This window comes from Siniperca chuatsi, linkage group LG8 (genome assembly GCF_020085105.1).
Source record: "Siniperca chuatsi isolate FFG_IHB_CAS linkage group LG8, ASM2008510v1, whole genome shotgun sequence".
NCBI lineage: Eukaryota > Metazoa > Chordata > Actinopteri > Centrarchiformes > Sinipercidae > Siniperca > Siniperca chuatsi.
The window spans coordinates 15,327,061-15,346,323 of NC_058049.1; the positions used below are offsets into that span (position 1 = coordinate 15,327,061).

The 19,263-nt window shown below is 40.8% G+C and overlaps 1 protein-coding gene across 1 annotated transcript in view; it reads left to right on the plus strand.

Annotated features, from left to right (window-relative positions):
* Positions 1–19,263, plus strand: part of jakmip1 (janus kinase and microtubule interacting protein 1) — a 25,188-nt gene continuing 5,925 nt past the window's right edge. Inside the window, 14 exon segments of the mRNA XM_044205842.1 lie at positions 1–490; positions 7,253–7,553; positions 8,499–8,831; positions 9,523–9,684; positions 11,613–11,825; positions 12,620–12,733; positions 12,988–13,134; positions 13,381–13,551; positions 14,567–14,626; positions 16,003–16,131; positions 16,374–16,502; positions 16,743–16,826; positions 17,811–17,873; positions 18,984–19,082. Coding sequence (XP_044061777.1) covers positions 7,398–7,553; positions 8,499–8,831; positions 9,523–9,684; positions 11,613–11,825; positions 12,620–12,733; positions 12,988–13,134; positions 13,381–13,551; positions 14,567–14,626; positions 16,003–16,131; positions 16,374–16,502; positions 16,743–16,826; positions 17,811–17,873; positions 18,984–19,082 — 1,860 coding nt within the window. The 5' untranslated portion in view covers positions 1–490; positions 7,253–7,397.

The following is a 19,263-nucleotide window of genomic DNA, read 5'->3' on the forward strand; positions in this document are numbered from 1 at the left end:
AGTCAGGTGTCGCGCTTCTATCACGCTACCGGCGACGCCCGCCCGGCTTTTTACTCCCCCCCACCCCAAACACTGGCGTAGAAACTGTTTTATTTATATATTTTTTTCACTCATGAGGATGCAATGTATAGGAACGGATGACGTCGCGCGTGCACTCCAATGTGTGTGTGGGCGTGGAGCAAAGTGTCAACGTGCGGCGCGAGAGGAGGAGAAGCCCGGAGCTGAATCCAGTCTGTAGCTAGAGCATAATATCAGTGGTGGAAATACAACTTCCTGTGTTAACTGTTATAATGTGTGTAATATCTTGAGGAATAAAGTTGTAAATGGCAGCTGTTTGCAGTTAGCTGAGGTCGACATCTTTCAAGTGCTGGAGGTGAGTTAATACAGCTCTTCCACACCGAAGCCCAGCTTCCCTTCCTGGATGTGAAGCAAAATTAGGCAGCGACGTTTCAACATCAGGGCACTTGTGACCACAGGACCTCAGTTTCAGGTAAGTTTGCTCGGTCTGTAATGATAGACAACTTCTGCCGGCTAATTTGTAGACTCTGCCAGGCGGTTAGCTGCTGCGATATATATCCGACATCCGTGTTTCATGTGCTAACGGTGCAGTAACGGACGGAGAGCCACCGACCGGGCTTCATCATATCTGGCTTTCGATGTGAGTTTGGGCTCGTAAGCTATAGTAGGCTAACTGCCAAGCCTCATATCGACCCAGACAGGAATGTGGATTTTGGCTGCATCGTGAACCTATGTCACACCGCTGATCTCTGCCAGCTAACCAAAGAGGAAGTATGAAGCGTGATGATAACGTTACCCGACACGAGTGATTAATATTCAACTGCTTTCACTGTCCTCATCCTCCTGATGTTTACTTTGCCGTTACATTACCGATGTTTCTACCCTCGTCCTTACTGGTGTAAGTGAGGCCACTGGCGGAATATGGACCGCATGAGTCTGTGGTCACAGCAGAACAGCACGGTGGAAATGCTACATGACAGTGGTTCACACAGAAACATCAACACATTAGACCGTACAGCCTGAGTGCAAGGACATCCGACCTCTGTGGCTGGAGGATGCTGCTGCAGCCCCGTGCATGTCGCCGTGGGGTGTGGTTGGCAAGCCGGACAGGCAGGCTGTCGGCTGTGTAAAAGCGCTCCCTCCTCCAGCAGCACTCTATAATCTCCCATTTGACAGCTCATTAGAGCACTGCCCACATCGCATTAAGCCATCCCAGCATCTCCACCATCCATATTCCTTTACCAAACCAGTCTTCTGCCATGCAGGGACTCTGTCTGTCATAACAGCTCTGCTGCTGTAGTAGACGAGGCTCGTAAATCTGCCCAACACTGGACAGCCAACATGTTTGATGTTTCACTTCTGTTTGATCAGCCTGTTCAGGGCATGCTGCAAACACTATGATGCACGCTGTGCTCATTGTATGTGTTTTATTAACTGATCCTAAGAAAGGGATAGCTCTCATGCAGGTACTGGAACAAAACTATGATTATTATTATAGGGTCACTGTCTATTTATGGTTATTTAATGTTATTTTTTTCACCCTGACCTCAACCTGTCAATGTTAGGTATAAAGTCAATGAATGCTGACATTCACCAGGACTCCTGTTTATGTCATAGTTTCCCCCTCTTTTTTCCTTCACCCCCTGCCTTGATCCACACTCCTTTCCCTAACTTAATTCATCCCACTTATTCTTCATTCATAATCCTATCTCTCCCTTCATACCCCTGCCTTCCTCAGCATAACACTTTGAGTAACAGGCTGCTACCAGGATAATCCCTGTGGACGATACCCACATGTGCATGCCTCTCATTGCTGCACTTCCTTCATTATAACCCTTTCATGAAGAAATACGAGGGTAGTTCACCCTATATTCTTAATGCAAAGAGTGAGACAGATGTGTAAATGTCTGTATTGTGTATTCATGTTCATATGTAAGCCTGGGGCTAAATAGCAACCAGCCACTACTGACCAAAGTGCTGTGTAGTCAAAGAGAGAGAGAGAGGCAAGGTTAATCACATTACTGACTGCACTGTCATGTCTTTCTGGGGGGAGGCTATCATTGCTAACACACACACAGATGCATGCAACAGCATACATATACATAGATGTACATGCGCAGGCCAAAAACATGCAATGCCTCCAGCAATGAATGACCAAATTGACACATTACTGGGTACTATAGATCTAAACCCTGAGCAATAAAGCTAGCAATAGCATTACTGAGTAGGTGGTGTGTGTGTGTGTGTGTGTGTGTGTGTGTGTGTGTGTGACAGACACAGAGCGAGAGATAGACTTCTTGTTTATCTGTTTGGGTTGACTAATCATTGAGGTCAGTAACTTGTAGTCATTCTGTTGGCATAGTAGTTTTTAGGTCATATGCTTCACTAGTGTTGCACTTGGCTGGGTTACTCAGCTGTTCAATGGGATTTTTACAGTGTCTTTAGAGTATCACTAGACTGCTGAGTGTGTCTGTGTGGACTGTGGAGGGATGTCTGGACTGTGGCCAGACCTGTTCTGACAGTGTACACTCTGCTGATGTAACTACAATGAGAACGTGTGTGTGTTGTGTCCATATATAGGCCTATGAGGCATTGTAACAAATGTGTAGTATAAACAGGAGTATATCTCACCGGTCCACACCCTCACTGTTGATTTGTAACCTAGACGGAGCAGCAAGGAGTCTTTGTTTGATCTTTTGATCTGTGATGTATTTATTGGGCTGGCATGTCTCACTGAAGTCTAGTTAATGTTTGACACACTGTGAGTGTGTGTGTGTGTGTGTGTGTGTGTGTGTGTGTGGTCTGTCTAGCTTTGAGGAGGTCCATCTGTAAGTGTGTAATAAGCTTGTCCCCATCGCAAAGACGTCTGTCTACCTAACATTTTATACTTCATTTATAACCTATAATAGTTTCTCTGCTAAAGGACAAGGTCAGCTTTTAAAGTGCATTATTATACATTTTTATTTCACAGACATGCAATCACAAAAATGGCATGAAAAAATGCCCAAGTAAATGTATTATTAAATGTGAAGTTTTTCTCAAAAATGTTGGGATTTTTTTTTTTTTTTTTTTCAGGGACAATTGTACCATGCATCATGACTTTTTGTGAAGTGTAAATTACGTGTATGTTAATCATGATGGTGACATCCCTCAGCAACACTGTCATTTAATACAATTGCATATCTCTTCTGAAGGCTTAATTTTTCAGATGTCCTCTAAGGACAGGTTTATTGCACTAATGCCAGTACTTATTTCACCACACTTGATTTGTTTTGAATAGATGACTTCTTAAAAATAGACTTAATAGGAATTTTGAGGTGTGATAAATCAGGTAGTCTGGCAGTGAGTGGAGAGCAACTTGGCTTTTCACTGGAAGAAGCAACTATAACTGAAACGATTAGTTGACTAATAAATTAGTCAAGAAATGAATTGTCAACTATTTTGATAATCGATTAACCATTTAAGTTAATTTTCAAGCAGAGATGCCAAAAATTTGAAGGTTGCAGAGATGACTTCAAAATTTGAAGGTTGCAGAACAAAACAAAGGAAAGTTGATGCAAACAGAGAGGCAAATAATTGATTAAAGGTTTATGATCAGAAGATTGATTGCCATCACAGTTGTATCTGCAAAACAGCAATAGAAAACTTAATGGTTTTATTTGCCATGGCTGGTTTGCTGCAAACAGAGAGGCAAATGGCAGCGGACTGAAATAGCAATAGAAAACTTAATGGTTTTATTGCCAACTGGTAGGCGGACATTTTTTTTTTTGCCAGGGCTTCTTGTTTCAAACGATCAAAACAGTCTCCAGCTGTTAAAGTAGGTTACTTTAGGCATCTGAACCACTGTCCACTATACTGTACAGTTCACTACTGACTTTTATTACAAAAAATTATTACAAAGAAAAAACAAACAAACATTGTCACAACCTACATTTAAATCCTTCAACTAAAAGGCAAAGCCAAGGAACACCCACCAACCAGTGTACTGTTGTAACCCTATACAGGCCTGCCATTTTACACAGAGAAGGGGGGATTTACTGGGGTTGTTATGGAACTAGCTAGCCTATATGTTTGTCAAATACTTTGTTCAGCCTGTTTAGAAAGGATCAAGGTTTCAACACCAGCCAGTGGTAGCCAGGTACCAGCCCAAAGCCTTGATTATGCTATGCTTCAGCTAATATTCTTATGCTGTATTGGTGCTGATGCAGGGTGGCCCAAAGTCAGAGAGTGCTTTTCTCAAGCTGCAATTAGCTTAATTATGAAACTCCTCGACAGCTGCAGAATTTCTTCATCACTTCTTTCCTGCAGTCACCATGAAGTGTTTTAGCGCCATTGTTTGTTTAAGCTGATTGACTCAGTGCTACATTCACTGCATTATAAATAGGCATTGAAGGTGTGTTTTTTGTTGCTGTATTATTCAATTTCTACAACTTTTTGCAAAATATGACTTGTGATTGATTTGATGAGTCATAATTATTTTTTTAGCTATTATTTTTTAGCTATATCGGCTATATGTGGGTGATAGCAGGGTCGTTGATGACTTTTTGATCTTGGCCGTCTGTTGAAAGGTTTTGTTTAAACATTTCGGCTTTCTAGTGCAATATATGCTGGGTAACTGTTTTTACTCGATGAGGTAATTTAAGGTCTATGACCTGTGCTGGCTTTTGTTTGCTTCTGAGAACATTAAAAGTGCTTGTTAGCTTCTTTGTGCCCCTATAAAATGTTCCAGTTTCCACTATAAACTCTCAGAGTTAGGTTCTGGCTGCCAGCCTGGGAGCACATGGCTTTGTGGGAACTGTGTGTGGTTGATTGCATATATATATATGTTTGTGCCTGTACACATGTTTTTCTCAGGGAAAATCTGGACTCGTGTCAAGTGAAAAATATACTATACATTATTAACCAAGAGTTCTGTTGTGATGCGAGCAAAGGTTATCAGTAGACTAGCTCTGACTCAAAATATGTGAAGACAAATATGTATAAAAATGATTGACATGCATCAGACCACTTAAGGTATCACTCTCTGTTTCCACTGAGGAAACGTTACATCCAGATGTTGGTAGGATGAGCATCCACGCCTCCTTCCCCTGTGAAGAAGAAACAGTGAAACCATCCGTCATGCCTCTCAGCCATTTCAGCTTGGATACACCTGGTCTCTAATAATGGCACAGACATACATAAACATGCTTAAAACAGTGGCAGGGTGCAAGGTGTTCTCTCTTGTAAATGATGTGTGCAAATTCACATACACATGGTTGTGAGTCAACTCTATTGACCTACTCTAAATAAATACGTTTGTTGTTAATGCGAATAAGTGTAGAGAGAGCTTTCGGTGCCTCTGTGAATAGATGTCAGCTGTATCTGTCCCTAGTTGTTCTGTTTAAGAATGTGTGCTTGTGTCAGTGCTTTCTGTGTGTGAATGATCTCTCTCTCTGTGTCCCTCACTCTTTTTCTGTCTCTGTGAATGAGAGTGAGATCACTGTGATTGCCTCTGCTCGGTAACATCACCATGCCAGCAAGTGGGGGTGGAGGGATGAGAGAGGTTAGAGAATGTAAGAGGAGAGTGCTCTTTCCTCTTCTCTGCCTTTCTCTTATAGGCTTAATCCTCCTCCATCCTTTCTCTCATTTTTTCCTAGCGTTTGACTGTGCGTGCTGTGTAGAAATCCATGTGGAAGAAAGCTCCCTTGCCCTCCAGCATCAATGCATTTCTGTCTCTCAGTCAACCTCGGCTCAGAGATTGGACCAGATAAGGAAATCATGTGTGCATGTGCGTGCGTTTTTCAAATGTGCAGCCTCTATACGGTGGTGTGTTTTTGTGTGTGCACCATGTCTCTGTGTTGTGTGTGTGAAACTCCTCCTTCTCATCACCCTTTGCTATGAGAGGAATGAGTTTTTGAGAGCAAGGGTTGCCTTGGTAACTATTACTGCCATCTGTGTATGTTGTATGAATGTTTGGTAATGTGTCTGTAGAAAAAGATGGCGGCGCCTGCGGTCTTAATGCTTCAATCGTTGCATTATTTATTTAATAGTTAACAGAAAGGTTATTGGGTTACAATTCATTCCAGAAAGGGATTAGAAGAGTCCACTTTCAGCTCAGTGAATGTGTGTCATTGTAGCAACACATCTACAATAAAATATGCCCAAAATACACCTGCTCACACAACTGTTACCTGCCTTCAGTGGGGAAAAAGGAGGAGGAGTGGAAAGTATATTAATCATGAGGCCTAATTTAAATCCTTTTATATTTGCCTTGGTATGTGTAGTTCAATTGGATGTCACCCTTATTTTACATTAAAGCTGAAACTATTAGTCAAATAAGCGATTAGTCGATCTACATTTGCTGCTTTTCTCTGTTTTATATCATGGCTCTTATAACTAGAAAAATAATGCAATGGCCACTCTTTCCAGGATGTCCGGTATGTTTAGAAAAAGAAAGGTGGAGACAAATCTTGCAATTGTATTGCACTGATGGATAAAGTGGAAGGACCGAATAGCAGCTGCGGCCTACATTTCTCAAAGAGTCGAGACAAAATCAATCAGATATCTATTTGAAACAGTAATTTATTTAACGACGAGAAGATGTGAAAACAAAAAGAAGGCAATAAAGAAGATAGACAGATGAACAAGAAAAATTGAATCAAGCAATGATTTCTAGATTGAAATTTCCAAGGAGACTTCTCTTGAACTCCTTTAGTACAGACTGTCAGTGTTCAGGGAATTTGTAGTAAAGGGATAAAGTACACAATGATTTGTTTATTCTGTCAGGGTTAAGTGGACTACAGGAGCTAGGAGAGCTCTTTATTATGTACAGTATGTATACAGGCCCAGAACAGATTACAGGATTTCTGGACAAAGGAATCATCAAAGTAAAGGGTGAATTTATTAGTCTACTGAAAGAGAAAAGTGTTGAAGGAGACATGAGAGGCCAGGGACCATAACTATGGTGGTCAGACACGTTTTCATGCACTATGGAGCTTCTAAGTACAGCCTAGGGACTGAAATAGGATGATGATAAATAGCCCACCTGTATATGTTGGAGAGAAGAGGGCAACAGAGGAGAGTGTAAATGTTAGTCCCAAAAATAGTCTGTTTTCCCCAGGCTGTAGTGTGTCATGTGGCCTGGGCCCAGAGTATTGTGCAGAGTAGTTTCATGTAACCCAGTTTTTAACACTGAGTCACCCTTTTTCCATCTTTTCTTTTTGTCTTTGTTTTGCTGTCTGTCTCTCTCAAATAGAAACTCAGCAACCTCCAGCAATGATGTAGACTTGACAACGACATGATGATGATGCTCACAGGGAGGAGGAGCAGCGACTGACTCTCTCCTCCTTTTCGCCACACCTGGCACTCTATGTCCGTCCCGATTGGGCGGCGAGAGTGCTATGTCATCAGCCACACCCCCTGCGGTCCCACCCTTTAAGAAGGGAAGGAAGCCGGAGAAATCTGAGTTGATGGCTGACTCGGTGCAGGCCACCAATGAGGAGCTGAGGAGCAAACTCATGGACATCCAGATTGAGATGCAGCAGGAGCGGGGCAAGGTGAGGGGGAGGAAGAAGAAGAGGAAGAAGTGGATGCAAAATGTGTAGAAGAATTATGACAGTAGAGAGGTAGTCCTCTTTAGATCATCACAATAAAAGCAGAGGAAGGAGAGGGTGGCCAATTTTAAAGAATTATTTATAAATTATTTACCTTCACTGCAGCTAATATTCAATACAAGCACACTTATAAAGAAGTAATACTTATAATAGGAGCTGTAATAATGGTGATTGCACTCAGTATGAGCTTATACCTCTGCAAATACTATGATATGCCAGTTCCAAGTTTTTTATCAGTGTACACCACATGACTAATCATCATTATATTTATTCAGTGGCTGTTAGGCCTGCAAACACTGTACATAGTCTTGGAAAAGCTGCTAGGGTGGTTTGCCTCTCCTTGTACCTTCTGACTGACACAAACTACCTCTCTGTGCTCTCTGTGCCCTTCTCTTCATCCTTCATGGTTGTACTTGGAGAATGGCAATAATAGTGCAGGGATTCAGATGTTACTGGGGCAAGCCATGCTTAAAACATATACACTTATACGATATGCACAAAAAGCATCTACAAGATGCCACATGGAGCAATGGGTGTAAAAATGTCAGCAGTGCATAAAGCCCAATATTGACAGTTAGAGTGGGACAGGTACATAGATACATCTTTTTTTTGGCTCATTTAAAATATGATAATATTGAGCTGAGCAGACAAAGATATAGGGAGGTACATGCAAGGAAACATTATTTTTGATTTAACAGTTATTTAAGTCAGCACAGAACCATTACTGTTCTCCATTTGAGTGTCTACTGCTCCCTGTTGGGGAATAAATCACGACTCGATAGCTGCACACAGTCTGGGGCAAAATGTATGAACTGTGATATATATGATGATGACTGGTTGATTGTATTCTTATGCAACTCTTAACTGCAAAATGTGTCACTCTCCCAGGTATGTAAGCTCCGTGAGCGGCTCCAGGAGCAGCGACAGGCTCGGGAGCTTGAGCAGCACAAACATGCTGTAGCGCTCACTGACCTGCGCGCCAAACTCCATGAAGAAAAGTTACGGGATATAGCGGCTGTCCGTGAGGGTTTGGCGCGGCAGCATGAAGTCGAGCTGGCCCGGGCCATCAAGATACGGGATGCTGAGGTGCAGAGGCTCCAGGGGCTTGTAAACGCACTGAGAGATGGAGCTGCTGACAAGCTCAAAAATGCGCTTCTCGGAGAGGCTCGGGAGGAGGCCAGGAGAGCTTTTGACGGGGAGAGGCTAAGGCTACAGCAGGAGGTAGGTTGTGGCATGTATTTAGGTGACCGTAATGTAGTAGATAGTAAGTTGTGTTCTTATTATAGATTGTACAAAGATATGGACATGGTAACTGTCACTCAGTACACCCAAGAATCAATCCTAACGCTGCTTTCACATTATATCTGGTATGCTCTGCTTCTCTCAAAGTAGAGCTCAGCCTAATATGCCTCAAAATTCTTTGTGCGAATGCACCTCACCATATTTAAAGCACTTACACATTCATGGTGTTTCTGATGTATTTAGGCTGTGACCTCACAACATTGTGGAATGAGTGTTGCAGATTAGATATTTTCTGAGGGGACTGTATGTTCTTAGATAAAGACAAACAGTTTTTTGTGGAAAGTTCACATTCTGAAACCATCTTGAGAGTGCACGTGTGTGCATGTGTGTGTGTGTGTGTGTGTGTGTGTGTGTGTGTGTGTGTGTGTGTCTGTGTTGAGTGTGGGACTGTGTAAACGTTTTGTAAATTTGCTGGTGAAAAACAGGAAGCAGGGTGGAAAAGCCTGTTGCCAAGCCATTGTTCTATTGTAGTCTTTCTAAACAAACATCATTCAACTGTCTAATGGGATAGGACATGTGTTTATGAATGTGTGAGTATCACTCTCTTTGTTTGTTTTTGGTTTTAAGTGTATTAATATTATCGTGTGTGTGTGGGGGGGGGGTCTTTTAGATCCAGGAGCAGAAGACAGCCAGGAAGCAGGCTGAGGAGGCACTTGGAAATGCTCTGCAGGCAGATAAAGCCAAAGCAGCAGATCTCCGCACAGCCTACCAACAGCACCAAGATGAGGTGCATCGCATCAAACGGGACTGTGAGAGAGACATCCGCAGAGTGGTGAGACCAAATGCCGCTGGGAAGACAGACACTACATATGTCTTATCTTAAACTGACGTGGCCACTAGCTAAGTCTTTAGATAAGGGCTAATAAATTAAAATATTACCTAGACACTGTTGACGGTATACTTAAGATAAGATAAGAGAGATAAGAGAGACTTTATTGTTATCCATCTGTATATAGTGCAGAACAGTACATAGAGGAACGAAATTGTGTTTATCCTGGTCCCCGGTGCAAAACAAAAAGAATGAATGATGCAGCATTGAGTGGGAGTGAAGCAAACATTCAGACTACACATAAGGTTCAACAACAGGATACAAAACAAGACACAAAAATGTAGTGCAATACACAGGACAACTATACAAGAGTTATAGAAATAGAAACAAATAAATCTAAGAAGGTGTAAATAAGTGTAAAGTGCTGTAGCAACAGTAAAAGCAGTTTGTGGGTCCCTGAGGGTATTTATGTATACAGGATATGTATGGTGTAAGGTGCTTGCTGGTGACTATAATATTACCTAGATGTTACACAACAGATAATTGAAATGAATTAGAAATGATTTAATCTATTTAACCTTTATTTACCTTGGTGCGCCAGTTAACAAATTTGTATTTACAGTATCAGCTTGCCCAGACATATTTCTATAATATTTCTCAATAACTTGAAATATTCATGATTTATTTATTTATTCATTAAGTGAAAAACTGAGTTAATCTACCTCATCAGGACCGTGGTTTGATCATATTTGATAAATAAGCAACAACTGTTATCACATTTAAATTAAAATGTTGTTAAATACTGATTGGTGCAAGACACACAGACAGAAATCTCAGTTCTAAATTTCTCATAAAATGTTTTGTTCATGTAGGTCACCATTGCTCACAGTGAAAAGCTGATTGAGAAAATAGTTTTCCAGGGCCTTTAAAATCCGATACCATAAATGATCATTTCCCCCTTGGGCCTGTGTTGGAGAGTAAAATCTGTCTTGTTATGTCCATCACAATGAGCTCACCTTAATTAAATTACAAAATATGGAGCTGTAATGTATGCAATGAAAAGACAGATCTTACACTGCACTATAAACCATATTTTACTTTTCCTGTGATAAGTTAGCTTGACAAACCCAGCAGCTGTTATTTTTATAGTCCCAACCACATTTGACTATCACCAAGAGTCCCTCACACACCAACATCTGTTTTCCTGCTTCTGAAGTTCAGTTCCAGTTCAGGGTTTATCTCACTGACGTTGTATGAAGATTAGAGGCTAATTGCTGCACTGTCTGTCTTGCCCTACGTCACCATGTGGCGCTTATCTACAAAAATAAAAGTCTGTATACCTGCAGTTACTCATTAACCACATTACACACAATAGGCTTACAATAACAGGTATTGTTGTCAGGCAAGGAATGTTTGAGCAAGGAGACTTTATAATATTTGGAATCAGAGTGGTAAAAGAGTAAAGCATGGCTGATTGATGGATAGCAGGCAGTGCAGGAAATACCTGTGTTTAAGAACAAAATACGGAGGGAAGTAGAAGTGAGAACATTTGTTAGAAGAACACAGAGCAAGAACAAAGCTTCATAAATTATTCACAGCTGAAGCACAATATTTTAAAAGTTAAAACACTGTCACTCCCTTATTCTGTTCTCGGCCATCTGAGTATGCAGCTTATTAGACTGAAGGTGTAGCCAGTGTGGGACAACGTACTTCATGTAAACCAGATACTCACACATTGGTGGTAAAACAAGTGAAATAAATGGATCAAGCTCAATTTTTGCTGAATTTCATAAACATTTTTTATGTATTTTCTGCAACATGATCAGAAAAATCTGCATAATTTATTGTGAACATTTTGAGTATTGGGAGTATCTGGGATTTAATGGAAAACTGTCTGTCCACCACCATGTTCCTATCCATCCCTCTTACAGATGGATGAGTTGAAAGCGAAGGACCGGGTGGTGTGTGCCCTGGAGAGGGAGCTGGGTCTGCAGACCGGCTACACCCAGAAGCTTCAGCTTCAGAAGGAAGCCTTGGATGAGCAGCTGGGCCAGGTACGAGAGGCTGAGAGATACAACCACGGCAGCCCCAAGAGAGAGGTGATGCCTGGGCTGGGGGACAACTCAGACCTTCTCAACAACCAGGTATATACAGACACAAAACCAAATGTGTACACATGCATCTGTACATGTGCATTAATGCATAAATACACTTGCAACATCACAGGCCATCTGAAATGTGCACATGCTCTACATGCATAAGACCAAAATATAGACATTAAAGTTATGTAACAGAATAAACATGAGTTTTTGAAGGCTTTTTTTTTTTACTGGTGATGTAGATAGCACATATTTTCTGATATTTACTTTCTTTAAATTTGATCATTTTCATACAAAGAGTGCAAAACATTAGGTGTTTTGATTTTTGAAGGGTGACAAAGCCTCTAAAATGGCATTGAAATAGCATTGAAATAAAAGAAAGAACACTAGCTTTGGATTGGTTCTTGGCGTTAGCTGCCAGTACCCTAGCTTTAGGTATTATAGAGAAAAAGTGTAATCATCAAATCCCCTGATTGAAACTTTTATGGGACTCTAAAACTTTTAAACATTCAAATCTCCCTGTAGTCACTGTACTGTATGTGTTTTTGCTACTTTACTAGGCTGACTCACCCACCATTTTAATTTTAAAATAAACTCAGAGATAGCTTTTAGACTTTTTTTTGTCACACCTGCACATATAGCTCATACATTCATGAGCATCTGGATATACTATGTGTACAGCTTCACAGTTCCACTGTGAAATGGCATCTCATCCTTCATCCCACCACCTCCTCTTTCCCATCCACCTCTTTTACCTGCCTGCTTGCCTGCCTGCCTGCATGTATGTCCTTTTTTAGATTTTGTCTTCCTCCTCCTCTCCTCTCCCCCCTACTCCACAGGAAGTGGAGGAGCGTGACATGAGGAGGTTCCAGCTGAAGATTGCAGAGCTCCACTCGGTCATCAGGAAACTGGAGGACAGAAATGCACTGCTGGCTGACGAGAGGAATGAACTAGTGAGGAACACACATGCAGAAGTACATACATGCAGTGATTATGCATGCAAATACACACACACACTATTACAGTACAAACATACACGCATGAAAACACATAAAGAAACATACATGCCATGAAACGTGTATTAAAACATTGTATTTTCTAAGCCCTCCAGCCTTGATCTTGCGTCTCCTGCTCAAACTGGAAATTCTGTGTCACTAGAAGGCAAGACTTAAAATTACAGTGTTTCCTGTTTCCTTCCTCTGTCCAGTTGAAGCGGGTGCGAGAGGCAGAGAGCCAGATGAAGCCCGTGTTTGAGAAGAACAAGCGGCTGTCCAAGAAGAATGATGACCTCCTTCAAACATTGCAACGCATGGAGGAGAAACTGAAGAACCTGAGCCGAGAGAACGCTGAGATGGTGAGATGCACCCAGCGTATGTTTTACCTCTACTCTCTGTTGTTTCTCTCTTCTCTCTAGTTAAAGATTAAAAAGTTCAAATACTAGTAGAAAATAGCAGATATTTTAGTTTTAAAGAGGGATTGTGTTACTGTACTTTGGGTGTTGCTGAGAATTTCATCAAAAAGGAAGTGGGACCTCTACTGGCCATTTGAGGAAAAAGTGTGAAATAATTCTCCGTACTCTCTCTCTGGCTCCTTCCCTCAGAAGGAAAAAGCCTCCTCCTCTCGGCCCCCCTCACAACAACAATCCATTCAGCCCCAGCTGAAGCGGCCAAGCTCCCTGACAGACCTGAGCCATGCCCATGAGGAACAGGAAGTGGAGTTCCTCAAGATGCAAGTTTCTGAGCAACGTGGCATCATTGACGAGCTCACGCAGGTCAGGATTTTGCTCAAACCACCAGGGTCAGATTCCTGTTATATTTTATTATTCTTCTAATTGGTTTTAACATATGAGTCCTCTAGTAGTTTCTTTAATGAGTGCTGATATCTCACACTTTTTGTTTTGTTGTAAAATGAGAGCAGGGCTGGACGATATAACAATATATGCTTTCAGATAATATGAATTTGTCTCCCATTTTGCCATGCTGTTTGTACTATGGTAGCTCTCCCTTTAACAGCTCTGTTGTTTTACGTGCTTTTATATCAATATGATGACGTACTTTACCTCACTGGATAGGCATAGACATTCCTGTTTGGTTATTTTATCCATTAACAATTTCTCAGTTGATTTACCAGAAAATGTGTTATATCACAATATATATCAATATCATTATATAAAATTACATATACTGTGATAATAGGATTTCATCCCTATCGAGCATCACATTGTGAAAGCACTAGACCTTAATTCCTGCTCCTCTCTGCCTTTTGGATCCCTCTGGATTAAGGGAATAAGTTATATATTTTCAGAAGACGCAGTGGTTGTTCATGGCGGAATGTTTTATTGGTTTAAGAACATTTCTACACCATCTCTAATTCAGCAAAAAATGTCTAATTTATTCATCTTCCCGTCTTTCCCCTCCCACACATCTTCTTTACCTCTCCATCACAGCCCGACTCATCACAAGCTGCTAATTTCCTCATTAAATAGAGTTTCAACCCACGTGCTTTATTCTTATGATTATATTGTTTCCTGTCCATCATTACCACTTCATCTCAATTATCAGTACAGTTTCTTATTTTCTTGTGTTCTCATTTGACCTCGAATTTTGTATAAACAGACAGATTTGGACACTGCTGCATGAGACGTTATATTCTGATGACAGTTAATGTTTTGATTGAACTGTGTAAAGCCTGTGCAGCTCACCGAGTCACATCTAAATCTCAGATGTGAGGCTGGTCTTGCCAGGGACAAAGTTTTAGATGTTGATCTGCTGTGTGTTTGTCTTTAGGAACGTGACCGATTGGTGATGAACAAAAAGAACAGGAGGAAACCTCTCAAAATGTCTAAAGTAAGTGTCCATGAGTTTTTTAAAAACAATCCAGTGGTGTGCAACTAAGCAACTACCCTGTCTGTGGTTGACTGATCCTTAAGCACTGTTTTCAGTTGAGTGTGTGTGTCTCTCTGTATATGTTTGTGTTTAATTGGTCTCAGGAGACAATAATAGACAGTATCCCTCACAGCTGGGAGCATCATGCTGAGCACACACGCAACTCCTGCATGAACCATTCCCACAGCTAGTGGAAAATAATTTGCTTTTTCCTGTTGTTTTATTTTATTTTGTGTATTTAGTGTTATTGTAGGACCATGTATACATTTATTCCAAAAAGTGCAAGCTTAATTTGTGTGCAGCAGTTTGTGTCTGTGCTTCCTTGTGTGTGACTAAAGTGGGGGAAAGAGATGGTCATATCTAATTGGGTGAGGTGACTGTGTTAGAAAAAAATAATTGCTGTGATACGTGTGAGTGTGCATGTTTGGGCCAATACATCAGGGGACATTTTAGAGTCTATGATGTTGCTAGGAGGAGGAGTTTGTAGATGTGTGTCAGATGTTTTCTCCTACCTCTCCGGCTGGAACCAGTTTGTCACCTTGGCGAGGTGGATACAGGTTTGGGCACAGCGGCTTTGGCTCTTGGACTTGCACCTAGAAATTTTTCTCTCTTATTGGGAGTTTAAAGCTGAAGCTGAATACATGAACTTGGAGACAAGCTGGCCTTCTGGTTTTTGAGTAATTTGATGGTGACCAAAAGCTTTGTTGTCAGCTTTTCCATTTTGTCTGGGCGTGCAACAGAAAGTAATTGTGCTTTTTGGACTTTACTAAAATCCTGCAGAGCGCTGTATAGATCAGCAAGTATAGTAGAAGATATCATAGCTGTATTTTGGGGAGATTCTTTATAGTTTAGTGTTGGTGTTTTTATTCTAATAGCAACATGACGGAGTATATCCTCCTTATCCTCTACTTCTCTGCCTTCATTTGCCTCTGTGCCCTAGTCTGCCTCTACTTCTCTGGTTGCCAGGAGATGACTTATAAATATGATGGTAAGGACTCTGCGGGAGAAGTAAACAAACAAGCAGAGACTTGATTTGATATGATCTGATTTACTTTACCTTTGATAAACAACAGCATGACAGTGCCTGGTGTTTAAGTTTTAGACAAAATGTTGATGAATTACTGTACAAAAGGAAGCAGTTTTTTGAAAGATCAGCAGACGTGTGTGGTGGATTTAGGATCTTTATTGAATTTAAATTCTTTAATCTGAAATCAAGTGTGATATAATCCGGATGAATGTTGGATTTGTTGGCTTTCTAAATTCAGGTAACAAAATGTATGTTTGGGTTTTATTTAACAATGTGCATATCCTCTTTTCCCTTGTCTTCCTCTCTGCAGAGGCATGTTGTGGAGACATATTTTGGATTTGATGAGGAGTCGATAGACTCTGAGACGTCCTCTCTGACCTCCTTTAACACTGACCTCACTGACCGCACACCTGCAACTCCAGAGGAGGATTTGGAAGAGGTAATTAAATCCTTAATCTACATTGAAAGGAATTATTTTAACTATATTTTATACTTCTAACAGATAAAAGATGTGCTGCATAAATATTGAGATAACTGACAGGACAGAAACAAGACAGACCATTAAAAATAATTTACAGAATAAGAGATGGGCTTACAAATAAGTTAGCTTTGTGTGTGCGTTTGACCCTGTCCCTCCTTGATATATCTTTAATATTTTAAATTTCTATTTTTCTTAAATAGAGTGTTTCCCGTGAAGAGTCAGAGCTTCGTTTCCGTCAGTTGACCAGAGAGTACCAGGCTCTCCAGCGGGCCTATGCCCTCCTCCAAGAGCAGACGGGGGGCTCACTGGATGCTGAGAGGGAGGCCAGGGTTTGTACTTCACTTTTAACCTCTCTGCCCGCTTTACTCATCATCCTGCGGTTCTTAAACATTTTTCCTTTGCAAAAAAACTATACATACTTGGGACATAAGAAGTGAATATACTGCAACTTTCAAGTCTAGTAAATTATTGTAATTTATGTTTTGCAGTAATACCATGTAAAGTTTTCAGAATCTGTTGTCTAGCCAATTTGCACACTGGTCCCTGATGGCTGATCTTCCCTCCCACAGACACGTGAGCAGCTTCATGCAGAGCTCAGCAGCTGCCAGGCCAAGATTGTCGACCTGGAGAAGGCCCTGGCAGAGAGGGGGCAGGTAACAAAGACGAGGGATGGTGACAGGAGCTCACTGGTCCTGCTCTCACTGGCCCTCCTGCATGTCTGTCTGGCTGCTCTGCTCCTGGGCTGGCGCTATGCTGACCAGGTCTGCCGTAGAATCCTGTGATGTCACTTCCTGCATGTGTGATGTCACAGCTCTGTGCCTGCACGCTCTGCCTCACCCTCTGTCCTTCCAGTTGTTGATTCTGTTTTTTATTGGGTCTTTCAGTGCTGTCGCCCCTGGAGAGGAGGCTTCAACCACTTTGATTCCTATGAATTGATTGATAAACAAGATCTTAATCTAGTAATATCTCACCTTTTCTGAATATGACAATGCAGAGTTTATATTGATTTTAGTTTATTTAATATGTACAAAAGTCATCATAAAACATTTTGCTCTGAGAAGTAAGCCAAACCTATGCATATCCAGAAGAAATGCCTGGGCTATTTTCTCCAAACTAAATAGATTAAAAGAAATGCTGACATTGAGCACCTTAAATATTAACTATACTGAATATCATGAGGAACATTATTATGATGAATTCATATCACTACTCTTAGTTTCTTCATTTGTTGTGAAATTTTTCCTTTGTCACTGCATATTGCCTGTCAACTGTGGCTTGATCCAGCTCTGTTATTTTGATTTGCTGCTCTGCTGTTTTCCACCTCAGAATGCCTTCTGTTCCTCCTGTTACTGTGAACTCTTGTTGCCTGTGAATACAGCTCCTTTGCCTGTTATCTCGGGAGTGGGCTTTATTTCTCTGGATCAATAAACTAGTGCCACTGCCACTCTGTTCCTGTCTGTTTGTGTCTATGGTGCATTTGTATGTGTCATTTGGAAATACAGTAGATGGTTTTGAGTTGGCTTATTGTGTTTCTGACAGCTTTGTTCATTACACCCTGTCGTTGGGGATCCTTTCCTTCCTTTCCTGCTCCTGCCAGTGTCATTTCTTGCTGATGTTGTGTTTGGTTGTTATGGCAGGATTCAAAGTGGGTGGAGGAGAAGCAGTACTTGCTCAGGATCAACCAGGAACTTCACGAGAAGGTACATTGCATTAGCCTATACTCACTTTTAATGCTCTAAAAGCATGTAACTTTATTGGCAGCATAGATACTGTGTCAAGATACTGTGTCGTTGCATACTCCTTGCAGACTTAATGCCAATGAGAGCTTGTTTAAGATTTTTCAATTCTATTGTCGATACGTTACCATAGTATTGTATATTCTCTGTACTGATACCAAACAATACTTTTTCAATGCCCAACTTTGAGGAATATGAACATTTGCTGCAAAATCTTTTGTTCTGCTGCAAAACCTTTGTTTTCATTTAACAAAAGAAGCCAAACGTCTAAACACAAGCAGTCAAGAACTTTGCCTAAATAAACTTAAACTAGTACTATAGTTTAAATCAGAATCTGTCTGATCAATGCAAAGCAAGTATATTTATAGAACACATTTCATACACAAAGGTAAATCAAAGTGCTTAACATACTCTTAACATTAAAAAGGAAATACAGCAAAAAAGTAAATTAAAATGTGAGAAACTATTTTAAAAGAAATGAAAATGATAAAAACAGAAACAGAAGATGTTAGTGCAAGGACGATAATTCTGTGTATGGTTCAACCAGAAGCAGTAAGGAATAAACAAAAGTTTTTAACGTGGATTTAAAAGCAGTCAAAGTTGGGGAAAGTTTTATATCTTCTGGAAGTTTGTTCCATCTCTGTAGAGCATAGCGATTTAAAAAAAAAAAAAAAAAAAAAAAAAAGTAAAAAGGAATACGAATTTGAGCAAGCATTCAATGCCAGCTATTTGACGTATTTGACAATTTTCTTTTAACTGCGCTACAGTTGATACCAAAAAAGTACTAAGGTTCAAAATCCAGCCAATGTGCCAACCCTTTGACCTTCTTCCATGATACAAGGCTAGCAAAGCACAATCTATAATTGGCCATAATTTGTAGATAAAAGTAAAATTAAATTTGAGCAGATTCAATGCTATTATGAGATTGTTAATTTGGGAGAAGTCTTAGCTATCTGTAAAACATTATGATAATTACAGGACATTCATTATTCATAGTATTCATAATGCATTGTAAAACATGCTGAACCATTGAACTTGTATAACAAAGGCGTGTTTATGTGTGTGTGTCTGCAGATGTGTGCGTTGCAGCAGGCAGAGTCGCGGCTGCAGGCCGAGGTTCAGGACGCACGGGATCAGAATGAGCTGCTGGAATTCAGGGTGCTGGAACTGGAAGTAAGAGACTGTACCAATGTCAAACTGTCACCAGGAGGCGACAACAACAATCTCAATTCCAGACGCAAGACCTACATACAGTGACTCCCCAGACAGACGGACATACATACTGTTCACTTACACACACTTGAGTCCTCCTCTGTATGCATCTGTGTTTTGCATGGCAGCTGTGTGCATACCC